Below are 22,953 nucleotides of genomic sequence, written 5' to 3' on the forward strand. Positions count from 1 at the left end.
CAATGGTATGAGGATTACTGCCTCAACCAGCCTTATAGGCAGTGAGTGCCAAATTCCCACCACCCTTTGGGTATGAAAGTTTTCCTCAGGTTTCCTCTAAGCCTTCTGGTCCTTACCTTAATTCTATTCCCCCAGTCATTGATCCCTCCATCAAAATTATTCTTCCTGCCTACCCTATCTCTGCCCCTCTTAATTCTGTACATCTCAGTCATGTCCCCCTCAATCTCCTCTGCTCTAAGGAAAACAGTCACAGTCTGTCCAATCTCTCTTCATAAATGAAACTCTCCAGCTAAGTTAACATCTCAGCAAATTCTTTCCAGTGCTATCAGTGCGCCTCCCTGCACTTAAACTCCCTGCACTTAAACTTGACTAATAAACCTTGACTAATAAACATATACCTCTTATCAATCATCAACAGTACGTTCAAAAATGGAAGGTGATGTGAGATATGATGACAGCTGATAATGAAGTGGACTGCTTACTGTTGAGCTTGAAGCTGTTCCATCTGTGTCTTGGCAAGTTCTCCATCACACTTCTGACATATGTCTTATAGGTGGTGAAAAGACTGGAGTCAATCACAGTAGAATCTCCAGTTTCTAACCTTGTAGACTTGCAATTTGTAAAGTTGCTGTGGTTCAATTTCTGGTCAATGACAACCCAAAAGATAAGGTTCTATCTAAATGCAAATTTGTTCTTTTCATAGGAACTGTTCTTGATGACATTGCTACTAAGGACACATGCATTCCTTTGAGTCGCTGTCCTTGTGTTCTAAATGGTCAAGTCTATGCTCCTGGCGGTTCAGTGAATTCACCTTGCAAATCTTGGTAAAGCTAACTTATTTATATAGCTGTCACGCCTTCTCTTGTGATGAATGTTAGTGATATATTATTATTTCTCAAAAATTTGATTTCTAAAGTGGGCATCCATGTATAGCTTTAAATTTGATTTGTTGCATGTGTTACGAAGGGGTCACATAATTTTAGTTTAATTTTTCGACTCTTATCAGTTGTTCCGGAAAATCTGCAAAGTTGTTTGCGTGCAACTACATGTAGTTTAGAAAAGACCCTTGGAGTGAATGCTTTAGAAAACAAAGAGTAGATAATTGGGATGAAGGGCTTATGCCCGAGACGTTGATTCTCTTGCTCCTTGGATGCTGCTTGACCTGCTGTGCTTTTCCAGCGTCACACTGTTTGATAGTAGATAATTGGGGGAAAGGAAATTGAGAGCTGTTACATAACAACACAGACAGAGAGAAGGAGACATAGAAACGTTATTTTAGAAAGACAGAGCCATTCAGTATGTCATAAAGGATATGGATTTCTGTCAAGGAGAGTAGGTGTATGGTAGCAAAGCTGCTGTTAGTTTAGCAGTCTCCAAAGTAGTTGTGGTTGAAATGAAATCCTGACTAGCTTAGAATTTTGTAAGATGCAAGCTCCAGAATGGAGGGCATTGAGATGTGTGAAAAGAAAATCTTAAGTGACTTGAATCCATGAGTTTAAAGAACATATGATGGGAAGTAAGTTAGCTGTTTTAACAGTTCCTTCTAGGGTCTCACACAAAAAAAATTAACTGAAGAAGATAGCAATGATTAAATGCAGAAATTTGCTGTAAAAAAAAACAACTGCCGAATGAATATTCAAGTGAAAAACAGTTGGTTCTTTGGAAATGTTTGACTATCTGTAAGGTTATTGAGAATATGATGGATCAAATCTTTATTTCTGATTTGTGTCTTAGGGCATTTTAAACTACTTCTGGTAAAGTATAGTGTAAAGTTCTTTCCTCTTTCTTTCTTTGTGAAATAAATATTGAAGTTTTTTTTGTTAAAATACATTGGCAGATTCTTGTGAACATGTTCAGTGAATGACCATCAGGGAAACAACTACAGAAATAAAACGTAAGGTTAATCAAGTCACATTTCAGTCTAGAATAGAGAATGGAATAAATCTAAGACATTTAAAAAATATATAAGAGCACAAATCATTTCATGTAGTGTTTAGTTCACTTAAATGTATAGTTTGAAGCTACAGTGCATTGAATGATCTTTCAAGCTTTACAATTTGATTCAGAGTTTTTCAGGAATTATGCTTCAATGATAGGTGATGTGGAGTTATGGGAACCCTATGTTATGGGGTCTCAGATGTCTCAGTTTCTCGACATGTACAATTTTCTGTTCTTTCACTGTTATTGTTTTGGGCATTTGGAATCCAACTAGCAAACCAACCTATGGTACTCATCTCCTTATCATCTGTCATAAGCTGCTGAGTCATCATCATCTGCAGCTAAACCTTGTCAAATAATCTAAGTGCATAATAGAGCTTCTAACAAAACCTTGCCAGGATTTGGAGGATAGACATGGAATTATGCACAAAGTGCTAATAATGCAGCAATATACATGACTTAACCTTCCTTATGGACCTTGTCATGTGAGATATGATTTCGCCAGAGAAGATACTTTCAGGTAAATCTGCCTCAGGTCATTTAGGAAGGCAATATGGAGAGTACAGGGTCACTATATTCCAATAAAGAAAAAGGTCATTAAAACCTCTGTACTCTAGATATCAAGAAATATACTGCATCGGATTTAAGAGAAAAGGGGAGGCTAATGGCATATACTGAACACTTAAAACAACAGAAGCTCGAGAGGAATATAAATTGTGCAAGAGGCATCTTAAAATGGACATTAGGAAACTTAAAAGGGGACATGAAAGGATACTGACAGGTAAAATAAAGGAAAATCCTAATTTTATTTACAGGTACCTTAAGGGCAAAAGGATAATGAGATAAAGAATAGGCCCATTTAAGGCCACAGTGCATGCAACCAGAGGATGAAGATAGAATTCTAAATGAATATTTTGGGTGGGTGTTCACAAGTGACCCTTATGATTTGGGTATAGAAATCAGGAAGAAGGACTGTAATATACTGAAAAAGGTTAGCATTGGACAGAGGAGGTGTCTGGCAGATTTAAAAGTAGATAAATCTCAGGGATGAGTGAAATGATTACCAAGTTGTTGGGTGAGGCGAGGAAGGAAACAGAAGGGGCACGTGCAAAGATTTTCAATTCCTCTCTGACCATAGCAGAGGCTGCAGGACTGGAGGAAAGCCAATGTGATACCATTATTCAAGAAGGGAGTAAGGGTTAGACCAGGAAACTACACGTCAGTGGTGATAGTGGGGAAATTATTGGAAGCAAGTCTGAGGGAGAGGCAGGAATTAATCAAGAACAGTCAGCACAATTTTGTTAAGGTGAAGCGATATCTGACAAACTTGATTGAATTTTTCAAAGAGGTGACCAGGTCTGTACATGAGGGCAGTGCTTTTGATGTCGTCCAGTTTGACTTCAGCAAGACTTATGATAAGGTCCTGCTTGGTACACCAAGAGCAAAAATAAGAGCCCATGGGATCAAAGGAAATTTGGCAAATGATCCCATAATTGGCTGAGTGGAAGGAAGCAGAGGGTGATTGCTAAGGAGTTTTATTTTGACTTGTACTCTTCGTCTATGGACAGTGGGGTCCCACTGCATGGTATAGAGTTGAATGTGTAGGTAAATCAGTAAATTTGCAGACGATATAAAAATTGATGGGGTGGTAAATAGTGAGCAGGATAGCCTTACATTACAAAAGGATGTAGACAGGCTGGTCAGATGGTTTGAACGATTGTGAAAAGAAATCAATCTGGATAAATTTGAGGTGATGCACATGTGCAAGACAAATGAGGCAAAGAATGCTCGATGAATGATAGGACTTTTAGAAAGCACTGATGATTGGAGGGACCTTGGTGTGCATGTCCACCCCCTGTTCTGTTAATGTATCCTGCCAGATGGATGAGTGGTTATTAATTGAGGCATGGAGATTGAGTGTAGGGAGGTTATGCTGGAACTGTATAAGGCATTAGTTAGACCACAATTAGAGTTTTAAATGCAGTTCTGCAAGTAAAGTCATGCATTTCAGCAGATATTAACATATTATTAACAAGAGGTCAAACAGGAATTACAAGAATGAGGACTGAGAACTTTGTATGCAATTCTGGAATACAAAATCATGGATTTCATAAAGTATTAACATATTTGTCTGCAGCCCTCTTAAAGACCATAAGACACAGGAGCAGAAATTAAGCCATTCAGCCCATTGAATCTGCTTCACCATTCAATCATGGCTGATAAGTTTCTCAACCCCATTCTCCTCTTTTCTGTGTGTAACCCTTGACCCCCTTCATACTCTAGGACCTATCTATCTCATTCTTAAATATACTCAGTGACTTTGTTTCCACAGCCTTCTGTGGCAGTGAATTCCATAGAGTCATCTCTCTCTGGCTGAAGAAGTTTCTCCTTATCTCCGTTCTAAAAGGTCTTCCCTTTACTTTAAGGCTCTGTCCGTGGGTCTCTCCTACCAATTGAAACACATTCCCAACAATCATTCTGTCCAGGCCATTCTGTATTCTGTAAGTTTCAAAATGAGAGAAAGAGCGAGAAGAGCAAGAAGTGATGATGATGCAAATTTGTGCATGTGCAATGCACATATGTTCTGTTTCACAACTTTCCTGTTCAGAGTAAAAGATACATTTTGAGCTGTTCAAAGTTCAAATTCATGGAAAGTGGAATTCTCAAACTAAAGGAAACAAAATATGGAATCATGATACAAGCACCATAGCAATACACAGTCCTTCAATCAAGCTAATGATATTTATATTTGTCAATTGATATCTGGACATTAGCTGTTTATTTTGATGTAGGTAATTTAGAGGACAGAGGACTGCTGGTGACTTGTGTTTTAGAAAAATCTTCCATTTTAGAAATCTTGTTTACATGTGCCTGTTCAGTATGTCATTTAATTGTGATTCATTATGTTGAAGCTTTGACTCGGAGATTATAGCTTCTGGACCCTGTCCCCATAGCACATTTCTCATGTTAATATGATATCTTGACAGATTCAGAAGAAACTTACTCAGATATTGAGCAAGTCCATATAGCTGTTCTGTTCCTGCTATGCCAGTTGGTGACAGCATCTGCAAACTGCCTTTAAATTTGACTGGATAATTTCTGTAGCAATGCGTCCCATAACAGGTACATCTTGCCTGCAAAGTTTTAGCTTCTCAATGTTGAACAAAATTGACATGCAGTTTACCATTGAAATTAAGTTTCCAGATTTTTCCTATGATTGTGAATTGTCTCATCATCACCTCTTAACTACCTCCTGTTGTGTAAGTGGTTTCAACGGCATTTATGTCTTTAATCCCTCCACAAATTCATATAGCTTGAATTGAAAGACTTGAGGTGCTATGTTGATTCCAAATGGCACCTGGTTCTGACAGTATTGATTTAAAGTGTGTGGAATGTGGTTAGGTATGATGGTCGTACATTGAAATTCACTTTTTAAAACTATTCATTGATGTTGAGAATTGTGAATTCTTGGGCATGTTAAATTAATACTTCGTATCTGTCTTTACCAAGGAAGAAGTTGCTGCCCAAGTTATGGTGAAAGAGCGATTAGTTTGACATTTTACAGATTTAAAAGTGATGAGCAGAAGTTTTTGGATGAATTAACTGTATTGAGTAGTCTCCAGAACAGGCTGTAATGTGGAAGCAAACTTACCATAATTTTCCGATCTTCCTTAGATACAGGATGGTATTATAGGCCTGGAGAATTGCAAATGTTATACACTTGTTCAAGGGGAGTGCAACAGAGAAAATAGTTTTACCGCAGTGCCAGACATGCACTGCTGAGGCTATATAATGCTGTGGTTAGACAGCACTTGAAATGTTCTGAGCAATTTTGGGCCCTGCATCTAAGAAAGGATATAATGGTTTTGGAGGGGGTACAAGAATGATCCTGGGGATGAAGGGCTTGGAACATGAGCACAGGTTGAGCTGTCTGGGTCTGTGCTGGATGGAGTTTAGAAGAATGGGGGGTAGGGGGAATCTCATCGAAACTTATAGAATACTAAGAAGCCTGAATGGTGTTGACATGAAGAAGATGTTTTTACTAGTACGAGAGATTCGAATCCAAGGGCACAGCCTCAGAGTGAAGGGGTGACCCTTTAGAATGGAGATAGGCAGGAATTCCTTCAGTCAGGGAGTAGTGAATCTGTGGAACTCGTTATTACAGTGGGCAGTGGAGGCAAAGTTGGTAAGTGCATTTAAGACAGAGATAGATAGATTATTGATTAGGAAGGGGATTAAGGGTTATGGGATGGAGAATGGGGTTGAGAAACAAATCAGCTATGATTGAAGGCTGAATTGATAGGCTGAATGGCCTAATTCTGTCCGATATCTTATGGTCTTATGATATGGCCTAAATGTGACCCCAGGCCCAGAGCAATGTGGTTGACTGTTAACTTCCCTCTGGGAAATCAGGGGACTGATTACTGGCCTAGTCAGCAACACCAACATCAGTGGCCATAAATAGATTTTTAAAAAGGCAAGTTGGTGCAATCATTTTGATAGGAAGAAAGCAGAAAGGTTACATAAAATAGAGGAAACACAGATTTGTACTTGAATTTTCAAACTGTATTTGATAAGATAAAGTTAAAAATCATACAACACCAGGTTATAGTCCAACAGGTTTAATTGGAAGCACTAGCTTTTGGAGCTCTGCTCCTTTATCAGGTGGTTGTGGAGTGAACAATTGTAAGACACAGAATTTATAGCAAAAGTTTACAGTGTGACGTAACTGAAATTATACATTGAAAAATTCCTTGATTGTTTGTTAAGTCTCTCAGCTGTTGGAATGGCCATGTTAGTTTCTCTTCTTTCATATGTAAATTATAAAACTTTTTTAAAACAGTTACATTCTTAGCAGGACTTATACACTGAATGGAGCGCTGCCGAACAAAGAGACCTTGGAGTGCAGGTTCATAGCTCCTTGAAAGTAGAGTCACAGATAAATAGGATAGTGAAGAAGGCATCTGGTATGCTTTCCTTTATTGGTCAGAGTATTGAGTACAGAAGTTACGAGGTCATGTTGCAGCTGACAGGACATTGCTTAGGCCATTTTTGGAATATTGCGTGCAATTCTGGTCTGGCTGCTATCAGAAGGATGTTGTAAAACTTGAAAGGGTTCAGAAAAGATTCACAAGGATGTTGTCAGGGTTGGATGATTTGAGCTATAGGGAGTGGTTGAATAGGCTGGGGCTGTTTTCCCTGGAGCATTGAAGGCTGAGGGGTGACCTTACAGAAGTTTATAAAGTCATGAGGGGCATGGATAAACAGTATTTTTCCTGGGATGGTGGAGTCCAGAACTAGAGGGCAAGAGGGGCAAGGTATAAAAGAGACCTAAGGAGCAACGTTTTCATGCAGAGGGTGGTGTGTGTATGGAATGAGCTGCCAGAGGAAGTGGTGGAGGCTGGTACAATTGCAACACTTAAAAGGCATGTGGATGGGTATATGAATAGGAAGGGTTTGGAGGGATATTGGTCAGGTGCTGGCAAGTGGAACTAGATTGGGTTGGGATATCTGGTCGGCATGGATGAGTTGGACCGAATGGCCTGTTTCCGTGCTGTACATCTCTATGACTCTAAAAATGGGAAATGTTCCCTTTAGGAGACTATAATAAAAGAGGTACTGCAATGATTGACATTTAAACTTCACTACTTACAGCATATGTTGATAACTTGATGAGTGTAATGTATCCCATGTTTGCTGATAGTATAAAGTTAGGTGGGAAAGTTAGTGGGAAAGAAAGGTGACAAGCACACAGGAGGCTGCAGACGGATACATTAAATGAGATTACAAATGGGGAAAAAAGCATTGAAATTTAAAGCTATCCACTTTGGCAGAAAAATAAAAAAGACTATTTTTTAATAATAAAAATCCAGAAATGTTGGCATTCAGATGGATTTGAGCATCTCGCGTTTAAATCGCAACGGGTTAACATGCAAAGCATGCACTCAATTGGAAAAGAAAAAGAATATTTGTTTTTGTCATAAAGTGAATGGAGTATAAGAGTAAATAAATATTACAATAGTTTTGCTCTGTTTTAGTGAATAGTCAAGCTATACTGAAGTGCTTCGTACGGTTTTGATCATGTTTCCTGTGAAAGGGTTTAATTGTCCAATAAGCTACAGATCAGATTGACCAATAAGGACAGATTGAGTAAATCTGGCCTGTAATACTTGGGACTTAGAAACTTAACATTTTTTAAGGGATATGACAAGTAGGAAATCTGGTTAGCATGGGTGAGTTGGGCCAAAGGCCCTGTATGACTCCATAAAATGGACTCCATATGACTCCTGACTGAGGAGTTTCAAGTGGAAGCTTGTAGACTCAGAATAAGGAGTTGACCATTTAGGAATAAAATTAGGAGAAATTTCTCCCTTAGAGTTGTGGATCTTTGGAATTGTTAATTCATGATAGCTGTGAGTACTGTGCACTTTATGACACACACTCCAGATCCTGGAGTCTTAAGCCCAAATAAACTGTTGCATCACTTTAAGAACAGGCTTGAGACTTTATTATTAACCACAACACTGAGAGGCTGGATTCACGGGCAGGCCTACCCAGGTAAGAACGCAGATTCCCATTCCTCAGGCACATCAGTGAATCAAATGGGACTTCAGGGTGGGATTTGAAGGTATTGACCCAAGAGTATCAAGCTTGGTTTTCGAAATGATCAGCACAAGTCACAGGCTCCTAGTCTGCTTAACACTTCTGTTTGTTTCCTTTTCCTGATCCAGTTTAAAATCATGTGACCACTCTCTGTTTGATTCCGTAAATTTGGAGATTTCCGATGTTCAAATTGCCAGTCATTATGAAATCCATGTTCATTCATCAACTACACTAACCTGATGTACTCTCCCTCCTTATCATCAAAAATTTAAACAAAATCAATTTGTTTTTAGTCATGAGATGAAGGCATAGGCCAGCATTTATTTCCCATTCCTAATTACCCAGAGACAGTTAAGAGCCAAGCAGCTTGCTGTGTCTGGAGTCACATGTAGACCAGGCCTGGTAAGGATGGCAGTTGTCTCCCCTGAACAACATTAGTGAACAAAATGTGTTTTCCCCAACAATGGATTCATGATCATTGACAGACTCTTAATTCTAGATTTTCTCTTAATTCTGCATTTTGGGAAAGCAATCTTAGCAGGACATATACATTTAATGGAAGTTCCTAGGGAGTGTCGCTGAACAAAGCGACCTTGGAGTGCAGGTTCATAGTTCCTTGAAAGTGGAATTGCAGGTAGATAGGATAGCGAAGAAGGCATTTGGTATGCTTTCCTTTATGGGTCAGAGTATTAAGTACAGGAGTTGGGAAGTCATGTTGCGGCTGAACAGGACATTGATTAGGCCACTGTTGAGATATTGCTTGCAATTCTGGTCTCCTTCCTATCGGAAAGATGTTGTGAAATTTGAAAGGGTTCAGAAAAGATTTACAAGGATGTTGCCAGGGTTGGAGGATTTGAGCTATAGGGAGAGGCTGAACAGGTTGGGGCTGTTTTCCTTGGCACATCGGAGGCTGAGGGGTGACCTTTTAGAGGTTTATAAAATCATGAGGGGCATGAGGGATAAATAGAGAATGTCTTTTCCCCGGTGTGGGGGAGTCCAGAACTAGAGGGCATAGGTTTAGGGTGAGAGGGGAAAGATATAAAAAGGAGGTAAGAGGCAACTTTTTCACACAGAGGCTGGTGCGTGTATGGAATGAGCTACCAGGGGAAGTGGTGGAGGGTGGTACAATTGCAGCATTTAAAAGGCATTTGGATGGGTATATGAATAGGAATTGTTTGGAGGGATATGGGCTGGGTGCTGGCAGGTGGGACTAGTTTGAGTTGGAATAGCTGGTCGGCATGGACGAGTTGGACCAAAGGGTCTGTGTCCATGCTGTACATCTCTATGACTGTAATATATTCAAGGCAGAGATTAATAGATTTTTGAACACTGAGGAATTGAAGAGATGTAGGTATAGGATAGTATGGGGAGCTCGGGTTGAGGTAAACTTTATGGGGCAAGTTGATGGTGTACTGGTAATGTCACTTGACTAGTAAACTAGAACTCAGGCTCATGTTTTGGTTTGAATCCCAATCTAGCAGATGGTGACATTTTAATTCAGTAAAAAGGAGGCTAGAAGTTGTTTAGAGAAAGGCTTGACTGCTGGTCAGCTTTAACTTTAATCATGCAAATCAATGAGATGTCTAAACAAGCTATATTAATTAAACAGAAAAGCCAGTGGTTGTGACCCTACTATTAACTTTGCTAACATAACATCTGACCTTTAATGTCTTATTGCAACTCTAAGGCTAAAAAACTAGCCTAGTGTGAAATAACTGGACAATACCTGGTATCCCATCACCAAGTCACCCTTTATGTACATGTGCATGGTACATTGGCTCTAAACAGCAAGCTCAAAGTCAGTCCCTAGACTGAGGAGCCCTTCTGAATCTCCTGTTTATATTCGTCAGCCAAGACTCTGTTATCCAAGGTTGACAACTCCAATCAAAGATTTCATAGTAACTGCGATCCACCCAGCCATGGTTCCAATCAGTACATAATGGCAATCATGTAACTAACTATAATCAATTGTTCTAAAAACTTGTCTGGTCCACTAATTTCTTTTCAAGAAGGACGTTTTACCCTTTCCTGGTATGAACTACATGTGCTTCCAGACCCACAGCATCTTAACTGTCTTCTGAGCAAGTAGAGAATAGAATAAGTATTAACTTACCCATTGCCCACATCCCATGAACGAATAATAAAAAAGATCATCCGTGACCTTGCTGATTGGCAGAGTAGGCTTAATAGGCCAAATGTTATTAACTATTGTTTCTTCAGTTGTGTTATCTTTTAGTTGTGCATTTCAGTGTGCAATTATAACAGGTTCTTACACCTCATTGGGGTATTGAGAATACATTGTCCTTAAAAGTAACATGGGGGAAGTGATGGCCTAGTGGTATTATTGCTGAACTGTTAATCCAGAGACCCAGGGGAGTGGGGATTGAGTTCAAATCCTGCCGTGGCAGATAATAGAATTTGAATTCAACAAAAATCTGGAATTAAGAATCTAATGATGACCATGAATCCATTGTCAATTGTTTGGAAGAATCCATCTGGTTCACTAATGTCCTTCAGGGAAGGAAACTGCCATCCTTACCTGGTCTGGCCTACATGTGACTCCAGACCCACAGCAATGTGGTTGACTCTTAACTGTGCTCTGGGCAATTATGAATGGCAACAAATCCTAGCCTAGCCAGTGACACTCTCCTCCCATGAATGAATTTAAAAAGAGTGAAGGGAAATGGAAAGATTTGGACAGTCTCTGCATTGAAGAGGGTTTACCATGTGACTTCATAGAACTTAAAAAGTTTGTTTTTAAGTTCACCTACTGTTTACAAAAAAATCAAGGTGACTTAGATGAAAGAATGCGAGCAAAGCTTTTAGGAGAGAGAAGGAAATTTGTTAGTTTTCTGTAAGGATATTTTTCTCCTATGCTGTAGTTTGCCTAGCAGCAGCACTTGGACTGCAGTTGCTGTGTTTTCCAGTATCCCTGTGGGATGTTAGTAGAAGAAAGACCTCTAGGCTGAAAAGGCCAGACTCTGATACTGGTCAAAAGTAGCAGGGAACCTTAAATCAGTACCATTGGAAAGACCTCTTTCAGTTGAAATATTGTACAAACCTAATAAAATCAAGTATCAGGATTGCTAATAGTCATCTAAACTCATGTCTGATTTGAAGATCTCATCAACTATATGGCTGTCAACCTCCAAGAAGTTGGATTCTGAGAAGTCGCCTCATTTTTATCTTTTAAGTTTGGGCTCTTGGCCCATTAACCCAGATCAGTTCTGAAGAACTGTCTTGTCTGATATATATATGCATGTTTGCGATTAAGGGCAATATAGTTTAATTGCGCATGGTAGCATAATTGTTGACAGGCTTTCCACTAATTACAGGAACAAGTTAGCTTGAAATAAACAAGTTATTCTTGCATAATTACTGAAACCTGGTGAACATTTCTTTTATTTTGGATAGTAATAGATAAGAGAAACAAACTGATCATTTTGGTTATTGAATAAAACATTTACAATTTTGGTGCAACTCATGGAGTGGTGGAGCTTGATTAACAGTGCATTATTTCTATTAAAATTGTAACAGGAGATTAGAGGTTGGTGCTATTTTGGCAAAGTTAATTGTAGTGCCATGGCCACCAGCTGTGTCAACAGCATGGTCAGCTTTTGTTTAAACAATTTAAAGGCTACTTTGTTGCAAGATATTGCTGAAGATTCCTTAGGAATTGAGAGATAAAGTTATTAAGAAAAAAAATACCAAAATTAAAACTAATAAAGTAAAAGAATACTTATCAGAACAAAGTCCCAATAAAATATCAATGGTATACCATTGCAGCCTGTTTGCTTGAGTTCCTTCTTGTTGAAATTAAGAGGTTAATCCTTGAAGTTAGAGCCAACAACTGAGATGGGTTCTATTGCTGAATTATTAATGTTTCCTTGTAAAGGTAGTTTTAGTACAAAGTTAAAAATCACACAACACTACGATGTTGTCCACAGGTTTATTTGGAAGCAGTAGCTTTTGGAGTGCTGCTCCTTCATCAGATGGTTTTAGTAATTAGAAAATGCTTTGAGAGGGAGAAGGCTTCGGTTTCCTCGCTAGTTCTGTGGTTTCTGCAGTTGCAAGCTTTTTCAGCAGATCTGTGCTCCATTTCTGAAGCAAAGTCTTCGATTTTGCTAATGATGTAATGTTTTTCTTCTCTACAGTTGTAAACTCCACAATATAAATAAGCTCTCATTATCATCGAGGAGACCTCAGACATCTGCTATCTGACACATACTAGTTTAAAATTATTTTTCTGATGGAACTGACTGACTAATGATTAAACAATTTCACACAAAAACCAAATTCATATGTCACTAGTTTGTAATCCATACTCTTTAAAAAATTTACATATATATAGCCATACACCTTTTATCATCACACATGTATCATCTAGCAGTCATTATTTCATATGTTGTATCTGCATAAAATCAAGGTGGCCTTCTCTGTGAAAATATACAATATTACAGTTACATGGTCATGACAGTAGAATGGCACTACTTAACCAACAACTTTTGGTAATTAAAATTCAAGAAGCAACTCTGCCTTGTTATAAGTAGCTAGTAATAAAGATTTGAGTAAAGAATGTTATTCACACAATTATTCACTCAGAAATGTCAGCTTACAAAAGTTTGTGAAATTATGTTCTCCATGCAGTAGACTGGGGGTATGTGCTGATTTCCCTTAGTAGTCATTTCTCCAGTAGAACTGCAGATGTGAATCTTAAGGGTCAGTCTAAACTGTTAATGATTCTCAACTATGAGCCAGAATTGATTATTGAGCATTCTCTCTAACAATATAATTCTTGTGAATTTTTTGAAACAAATTTGACTATTATTTATGCAGCAAATGCGTTATGGGCAAATGGGACTGCACGAATCTGCCATGTCCAGGCCGATGTTCTATTGAAGGGGGCTCATTTGTCACCACGTTTGATTCAAGACGGTATAGATTCCATGGAGTCTGCACCTACCTGCTTATCAAAGTAAGATTTTGCTATTCTGAACAGGAACTTCAAATCAGTGGAAATTCAAATAAGATACTGGAACTGACAGCAAATAAGTTAATATTTGTAGAGAGAAAAGCTGTGCTATTTGTGTTTGCAATCCTTATTTCTCAATTAGTGTAATCATATGGAGGCTTGAACTATATATGCTATGGTGAGAAATATGGCAGAATTGCATAAACAGTGAGCAATTCACTGCATTTTTAACAAAGTTCTGGATATTAAGGTGAGATTCCCATTAGGGAATAATGAAATGTCTATTAAGGGGATTATTTCTTATTAAAAACTGTATTAATTGCATTTGTTGCCTCAAGTTTTTAAAATTCGTTTGTAGGACTTGGGTGTCATTGACTGGCCAGCATTTATTGCCCATCCCTGGTGGCTCATGGGAAGGTGATGGTGAGCTGCCGCTTTAAAATGCTGCAGTCCACCTGCTGTGATTTGACCCACAATGGCATTAGGGAGGGAATTCCAGAATTTTGACTCAGCGACAGTGAAGGTAGGGTGATATATTTCCAAATCAGGATTGTGAGTGGTTTGGACGAGAACTTGAAGGTCGAGGTGTTCCCATGTATCTGTTGCCCTTGTCCTTCTAGTTGGAAGTGGTCATGGTGGTCATTCGAAGATACTGTCTGAGGACCTTTGATGAATTTCTACGGTGCATCTTGTAGATAATACACACTGATGCTACTGAGTGTCGGTGGTGGAGGGAATGGATGCTTGTGGATGTAGTGATAATGTACAGATTCCTATCCTAACACCTGGCACAAACAAACTACTCACTGAGAATTCTTGATATGTACGTCAGAGCTTGTCCTTGGTGACTTCAGCTCATTGTTGGCTGCAAAGAGCCTGCATGTTCCTCATAACACAGCGGCATCTCAGGATGCAGTCCATGGGCATTCCTCATTGGCATATGATAATTGCAAACACTTTAGGATCCTCAAGGCACCTCTCTGATGCATTTGCAGAATGCATAGGAAGGGTTGATCTGCATTGCAGGGCTCATCAGCAACTAGTATTGAAAGGTCACTCCAAAGAGACTTTGTGCATAGGACATGCACCCTGCTCGCAGATTGGTCCAAGATAAATCTCAGGGCATGCTCACTTAGTGCCTACCTGCATGTCCACAGCTCCATTCCCTGCTGTGCTCTGCCAGACCCTAAAAACTTTCAGTACTGCTGTATTGATGTGTTCTTTTCACAGACCTTAGACAGGCTTATTGTCTTGCTTATCAGTAGGTATCTGCCCAGAGAGAGCGAGACATCTTGCTGTATAGTACACCAAGATGTTAATCTAACATCTATAACATGTGCCGGCTGCCTATACAACAAACATACCTCATCTTTGTTCAACTGAATGGTCACAAGGTGAGCACTGGCGCTAGTCCTCAGTCCAGTCTGGGAGAGGTTTAGTGGTGCATTCAGTCAGATATTCTTACTATTGTTAGTGAGCAACACAGTCTAGGAGTTTGACTCTGGGCAGTTGTCTGATTAGCTGGTCAGGGGATATGTCTGACTACAGTCCAGGAAGTGGGCAACAGTCAATTCTTTAGGTTCATCACGAGTAGTTAGTGCAATCATGAATAATTAATGAGGGACCTACAAAGACAGTGGTCAGGGGTGTGATCATTCATGTCTAGGCTTTGCTAGTTGAGGTTTGTCAGAGGTCTGGAGTGAATTTAGTCCTTGCAGTTCTTGCATTGATCATTAAGGAGGGTTAATGGGGGAGTATAAGAACATTGGGGACTCATTGTCAAAAGAGTGTCGAATAATCAAGACTGAGGGTGAGTGCAGCAGAGATACATGTTGAGGTTGAGACAAAGGCGATGATCATAGAATCCCTACAGTGTGGAAACAGGCCATTAAGGCCCAATAAATCCACACCGACCCTCCGAAGAATATCCCACCCAAATCCATCCTCCTACCCTATTACTCAACATTTCCCCTGACTAATGTACCTAACCTACACATCCCTGAACACTATGGGCAATTTAGCTTAGCCAACTCACCTAACCTGCACATCATTTGGACTATGGGAGGAAATCAGAGCATCCGGAGGAAACTCATAAAGACATGGAGAGAATGTGCAAACTCCACACAAACTGTCGCCTGAGGCTGGAATCGAACCTGAGTTCCTGCTGCTGTGAGGCAGCAGTGCTAACCACAGTGCCACCAGAAAATCAGAGTGTAAAGGGGGTGTGCAGACAGCATCAGAGGGTATGGTATGTTGTTGTCGGGGGGCCGAGGGAGCTTATTGGCATGGACCAGGAAAATGGCCTCCGCAAGAGAAGAATGGAGGAGTAGAGTGGACATCATTAAATTGCAGTGTAGGGGCTAAGGGTCAAGGAGGATAGTGGGAGGCAAGGTTTAATGTGGTGGGTTTGCACAAAGATTTAGGTAGAAATTGGCAGGATAAGACAAGGTAGAAGAGGAGACAGTGGTTTAGTGGTAGTTTCATTTAGATAAATGTCAGGTGATGCATTTTGGTAAGACAAACTAGGGCAGGATTTATACAGTTAATGATCGGGCCTTGGGGATGCTGCCTGACAGGCTGTGCTTTTCAAGCGCTATACTTTTCAACTCTGACTTGCTTGCATCTGCAGTCCTCACTTTCTCCTTGGGGAGAGTTGTCAAAGAAAGAGACCTAGAGGTGCTGGAGCATAGTTCCTTGGAAGTGGAGTCATGGGTAGACAGGGTAGTGAAGAAGTCATTTGGCTTGATTGCCTTCGTTGGTTAGAACATTGAATATAGGAGTTGGGATCCTGTGGCTGTATAGGACACTGGTACAATGCTGGTCACTTTTTTTTAAAAGAATCTGTACTGTGTGGAGACAGGTCATTCAACTCAACAAGTTCATGCTGGCTGTCTGAAGAGCATCCCACACAGACCTCTACCCTTTTGCTGTAACTCTGCATTTCCCATGGCTAATGCACCCCTGAACACTATGGGTAATTTCGCATGATCAATCCATCTAACTTGCACATCTTTGAATTGTGGGAGGAAGCCAAAGAACCCAGGCATGGGGAGAATGTGCAAACTCCACACAAACTGTCGCCTGAGGCTGGAATCGAACCTGGGTTCTAGGTGCTGTGAGGCAGCATTGCTTTCCACTGAGCAACCATGCTGCCTTCCATAGGAAAGATGTTGTTAAACCTGAGAGGATGCAGAAACAACTTACAAGGATGTTGCCAGGACTTGAGGGTTTGAGTTCGGCTGGAGCATTGGAGGCTGAAGGGTGACCATATAGAGGTTTATAAAATCATGAGGGGCATGAATAAGGTGAACATACAAGGATGGCGGAGCCCAAAGCTAGTGGGCATGTGTTTAAAGTGAGAGGAAAAAATCTTAAGGACCTCAGGGACAATGTTTTCATTAAGAGGATGGTGCATGTATGGAATCAGCTGCCAGAGGAAAAGGTAGAGGCTGATACAATTACAACATTTAAAAGGCATCTGAATAGGTATATGAATACAGAGGGTAATGCTGGTAAATGGGCGTAGGTCAGATGGGGATGTCTGGTCAGTGTGGATATGTTGGACTGAAGGGTCTGTTTCTGTGCTGTATGACTGTATGAACCTATTAATCCAGACATAGGATACATTCTGGGGACCTGCGTTCAAATCATGTTATGGTGAAATTTGAATTCAATAGAGATCTTGAATTAAGGTTCTAGTGATGACCATGAAAGCATTCTTGATTGTTTGGAAAAAAACGTCTGGTTCACTGATGTCCTTTAGAGAAGGAAACTATCATCCGACTTGGTCTGGCCTTCATGTGATTCCAGACCCAGAGAAATATGGTCAACTCTTAACTAACCTCTGAGCAATTAGAGATAGACAATAAATGCTGGTCTCGCCATTGATGTTCACATCCCCTGAATAAATGAAAAAAGAGACATTGAATTTCGAGGGGGGGGGGGGAGAGGGGGAGGGGGGTGCCTGGTGAATAGGTGGAGCCCAGTGCTGAAGGTGCCCCTTGAGAATTGCATTCCTTATGATTGCTTGCTGTTCAGTCGATGCTAACTGCAACTGTAAAATGGCTAGGGCAATGGTCAAAGTGGGTGGAGTCAGTGTCAGTGTAAGAACCTACATTTATTACTACACCAGTATCACAAAAGGGCAAATATGTAAAGTAGACTTCTGCAAATTATAGCTACATTTAATTTGCAATCATTTAATTATGCATTTGCAATGCATGCAGACTGAAAATCTTTAGGGTTCAAATACAGGCAAAAGGCAGTTTGCACCATGTCATTGGTCCTTGAAAATTGAACATTCGTATTTCAAAGGTGCAGAAGTTAGCAGCATTGACTTAACTAGAGGTGAATGCTGGCCAAAAGCAACCATAATGTGTGAAACTTGCAAAGGTGCTTGTCGGAGGCAGAGACACATACTTCACCATCTGTGATTTGTGTTATAATGGATTCTATTGAATTCAGTGATAAACTTCACAGTTGATGTGGATCTGGGAATAAATGGGGTTGGAGTGTTTCTGGTACTCCCTCTTTAATGTTTTGCATTTTTCACTCAGCTGGCACCTTTAACAAGTTGGTGCCCCTGCCGAAGCTGAATGCATGATGGAGACTTGATCCTCATTATCAGGGTGCTATATGTTCCACTGTGTGGAGGTGCAGGCATCCTGATCTGTAGCACGTGCTGTTCTGAGAGCTCAGAACTTGTTTTACTCCTTATGTTTCTTAAAAAAGGAAAGAGAAATTGGGGAATTGTAGGCCGGTTAGCCTGACACCGGTGGTGAGGAAAATGCTGGAGTCAGTCATTTAGGATGTAATAACTGAGCATTTGGAAAGCAATGATAGAATTGTTCCTAGTTTGCATGGATTCACTAAAAGGAAATTATGCTTGACAATTCTTCTAGAACATTTTAAGCATGTGGCTAGTAGAGTAGATAATGTGAATCAGTAAATTTTGTGTATTTGGACTTTCAAAAGGCTTGTGACAAGGTTCCATACAAGAGGTTAGTAAGGAGAATGGTATCAGAGGTAACACAGCAATGTGGATAGGAAACTGGTTGGAAGACAGGAAGTAGAGATATGGAATAAACGGGTCCTTTTCAGAGTGGCAAGCAGTGACGAGTAAGGTACCAGAGGGTTCAGTGCTGGGACTTCAGCTGTACACAATGTACATTATGATTTGGACGAAGGAATTAAATGCAATATCTCAAAATTTGCAGATGACACTAAGCTGGGTGGCAGTGTGCTGTGAGGAGGCTGCAGGGTGACTTGGACAGACTGACTGAGTGGGCAAATACTTGGCAAATGCACTATGATGTGGATAAATGTGAGGTTGTCCACTTTGGTCATAAAAACAGGAAGATTATTATCTGAATGGTGGCAATTTAGGAAAAGATGAGGTGCAACGAGACCTGGGTGTCATGGAGGAACAGTTGCTGTAGGTTGGCATGCAGCAGGTGGTTTGGAAAGCTAATGGTATGCACTCCTTCCTAGTGATAGAATTTGAATATCGGAGTAAGAATGTCTTGCTGCAGTTATACAGAGCCTTGTTATGGCCACACCTTGAGTATTGTATGCAGTTTTGGTCTTTTTGTCTGAGGAAGGACATTTTTGCTGTTAAAGGAGTCCAGTGAAGGTTCACCAGATTGATTCTGGGGATGGCAGGACGGACATACGAGAAATGACAGGATTGACTGGGCTTGTATTTGCAGGAATTTAGAAGAATGAGGTGGGGTAGTATTGAAAACATATAAAATCCTGATGGCACTAGACAGGCTAGATATGGGAAGAATGTTCCCAGTGTTGGGAAAGTCCAGAGCAAGAGCTAAGCCATTCAGGACTGAGATGAGGAGAATTTCTTCACTCAGAGTTGTGAAACTTTGGAATTCTCTACCACAGGAAGATGTTGGGGCAGTTTATCAGATATATTCAAGAGGGAACTGATTCAGAGATATAGCTGATGAAAATGCAGTTCTACTTCTTCGATTGGGGAGCTATTGGGAGTGGAGCAGGAGCAGGAGTGTCCCAGAATGCAACAGTCCCTGCGAAATCCTGATAAGGGAAGGCAGGGGAATATTAGTCTGGTGGTTGCGTCCTACTGGAGGTGGCAGAAATGGCAGCTTATGATGTTCTGAAAGCGGAGTCCCCTCAATTCTCAATTGAGGAAAAAGATAGACATGGAGATGGTATCAATGGAACAGATGCGATACAGAGAAACTGGGAGAATAGAATAGAGGGGTCAGTACAGGAAGCAGGGTGTGAGGCTGTTTAGTCCAGGTAACCATTTGTAATGGTTATCAGTGGCCAGCTGTCCCCAGAAATGGAAACACTGATGTCAACTATGAGAAAGGAAGAGTCAGAGGTAGACTGGGTGAAAGTGAGAGAATGATGAAAATTGGGAGCGAAGGTGACAGAATTTTCCAATTCCAGATGAGAGAAAGAATCAGTATTGATGATGTCATCGATGGACTGGAGAAAGAGTTGTGTGGAGGGATCAGAATAGGACTGGAGCAAGGAGTGTTCCACATATCCCACAAAAAGACAGATGTCACTGGGATGCATGTGGGTTCTCCGGGCCACTGCTTTGACCTAAAGGAAGTGAGAGGAGCTAAAGGATGAAGCTGTCCTTGAGTGACAGGGCTCAGCTGCATCAGGCACTATAAACCAGACAGGACCTGGCAGGTCACCTGGTTACAATCAATAGATGAGAGTTTTGGTGCAGCAGGCCATCATGGACTGTAAAATAATCATTGGTCAGTTTAGCAGTATTTGGTTGCATTGTTGGGGTAAACTGCACCTTGATTTATTTTGTTTGCATTTGTTTTTGCTGGCTATAAATAAAAGCTCACTCTTGGAATTGTCTGATTACCTGTATGAGGGGTATTCCCTTACTGGGTAATGACAAAATGCAAGGCTACAGAGAACACTGGCGACTTAGAGAGTGTGTTTAGAAGTTTGACACTATCAAGAACAAAGCATCTCACTTGATTATCATCATGTCCACAATCATCTGCTCCCTCCATGCTGATAGTCAGCAGTCGTAGTATGTGCTATCTACAGAATGCAGTGCAGGCACCCACCAAAGATCCTTAGACAGCACCTTCAAAACCCACAACTACTATAGCAGATACAAACATGGGAACCTGCTTGTTGCCCTCCAAGCCACTGACTGTCCTGACTTGGAAATATATCGTCATTCCTTCACTGTTGCTAGGTGAAAATCTTGGAATTCCCTCCCTAATGGCACTGTGGGTGTATCCTTGAACAATGGTTTGCAGTGGACCAAAAAGGTAGCTCATCATCACCTTCTCAAGAGGAACTAAGGACAGGCAATAAATACTGGCCATCCAACAATATCCACATCCCACTAGTAAATAAAAAATGATGGGAAGTAGTATATTGACAGGTTAGTTGTGTAGCCTGCTGGTTAGATAGCGACTAAAGTAAGGAAATATAGTTAAATGTGCGACCAAGTGTCAGCCATGTTGACCATGTGCTGGGGGCAACATCGCTTTGTGCCTACTTTGCAATTACAAGGGGCAGTGCTAAAATGCCAAAGTTTGGCTGGCTGCACAGTGGTTTCTTTTAAGATGGAGTGGGTGCCAGGGATGCCAATCTTTTGGTAGATATTTAGTAAATAACAAGTTGTTCTGAGAATGACAAGTGGTAGAGTGGTGCTAGGTAGAGACAGTGTAGATAGTTAATGAGCTTAGTATGGTATGGGAAGAAACCTTGCTTGCCCTTAGAACAAGAAACCATCCAGGAAACTCAACAAAACTGACACTTAACCAAAAAAAAGAAATAATCAGTCCTGTATTTCTAATACTAATTTAATATGCTTTTCGGCCTAAGGTACATTATTATTGTAATTTTAAAAATTTAATTAGATGGTCCTCATCGCGCTTTGGAGGTGCCGGTGTTGGACTGGGGTATACAAAGTTAAAACTCTCACAACACCAGGTTATAGTCCAACAGGGTTAATTGGCAGCATTAGCTTTCGGAGCGCTGCTCCTTCATCAGGTGCACAACCACCTGATGAAGGAGCAGCGCGCCGAAAGCTAATGCTGCCAATTAATCTGTTGGACTATAACGTGGTGTTGTGTGATTTTTAACTTGGTCCTCATTCCAGCACGTTGAGCAGAAAAAGGATTGAAAAATGGCAAATATCTCAAGGTTTTCACAACTAAACAGGTGGACCTACCCCTTGTAATTCATTGACTACAGATTTTACTCAAAACCATGATCATAATACCTTTGCAGTACTTTTCTTAAACAGGATAAATCTCATACTTCTCCCCTACCTTCCACCTCCAGTGAACTATTGTATTGATCTTTTATTCAAGAATCGACACTGTCATTTTTGATTTGTGAAGGTCTTAAATTTAATCAGTGGAGATATTAAGACTCATTGTAGACCAGATTGAAATAGTCTTGGTCATATTGACAAGAGATATTTGCTTTTTTTCATGCTATTTAAATTCCTGAACAGAAGCAGTGAGGATGACTACCAAGAGAGAATCAATGGATATTGACATTTACTATTTTTAACTAGTGTGCCACGGACATCACTGTAGCTGCTGGTCACTGTTCTGCTCACTAAGTTCCTGAACTGTTACTTGCAATATACTCAAATAAAATTAATTCACTTTGAATAACTTGAGTTGACAAGATCCTGTTTTGTTTACAAAATGGAAGCACGAAGGGAAATTAGTAGCATAAGGAAGCCTTTCAAATCCCTTGAACTTGATTTGTTATTCAGATTGAACATGGCTGATCTGTAGCTTAACTCTATTTTTTCTTTGCACTCTGTATCCCGTATCAAGTGAAAATCTATTTCCCTATTACAAAAGCATCCGCAGCTCTTTCCAGGAATGAACTCCAGATCCCTTTGTGTAAATAAGCACCTCCTATTTTCTTTCACAAATTATTAGATTAGATTCCCTAAGTGTGAAAACAGGTCCTTCAGCCAACCAGTCCTATTTACCTCTGACTAATGTACTTAACACTATGGGCAATTTAGCATAGCCAAATCACCTAACCTGCACATCTTTGTAGCGGTGGGAGAAAACTCACACAGCCACAAGGAGAATATGCAAACTCCACACAGACAGTCACCAGAGGCTGGAGTTGAACCTGGGACCCTGGTGCTGTGAAACAGTAGTGCTAACCACTGAGCCACTGTGCTGTCCATCAGAAGGAATAGCTTTATCTGTATTTATTGCCAATCAAATTATCTTTTTAACACCAACATCTAAATTCCAGTAAATAAAAACTATACTTATTTGAGCTATTAACATAATTTAAACTCCTAATCCTTGGTATTAATCTGTTGAATCTGTGATGCATTCTCTCCAAGACTATCTTTTGTGAGATGTGGTGCCCAGAGCTGAATCTAGTTGGGGTTGGGGGTGGGTGCACCTCACCAAGACTGCCCCACAGAAAAA

General features: G+C 40.4%; 1 protein-coding gene across 1 annotated transcript in view; it reads left to right on the plus strand.

Moving 5' to 3' along the window:
* LOC140493878 (mucin-6-like) overlaps positions 1-22,953 on the plus strand; it is a 385,697-nt gene that overhangs the window by 167,776 nt on the left and 194,968 nt on the right. Inside the window, exons 9-10 of the mRNA XM_072592872.1 lie at positions 704-824; positions 13,378-13,516. Coding sequence (XP_072448973.1) covers positions 704-824; positions 13,378-13,516 — 260 coding nt within the window. The remainder of the gene's footprint in view (positions 1-703; positions 825-13,377; positions 13,517-22,953) is intronic.

The sequence above is a fragment of the Chiloscyllium punctatum genome, chromosome 22, assembly GCF_047496795.1.
Source record: "Chiloscyllium punctatum isolate Juve2018m chromosome 22, sChiPun1.3, whole genome shotgun sequence".
Taxonomy (NCBI): Eukaryota; Metazoa; Chordata; class Chondrichthyes; order Orectolobiformes; family Hemiscylliidae; genus Chiloscyllium; species Chiloscyllium punctatum.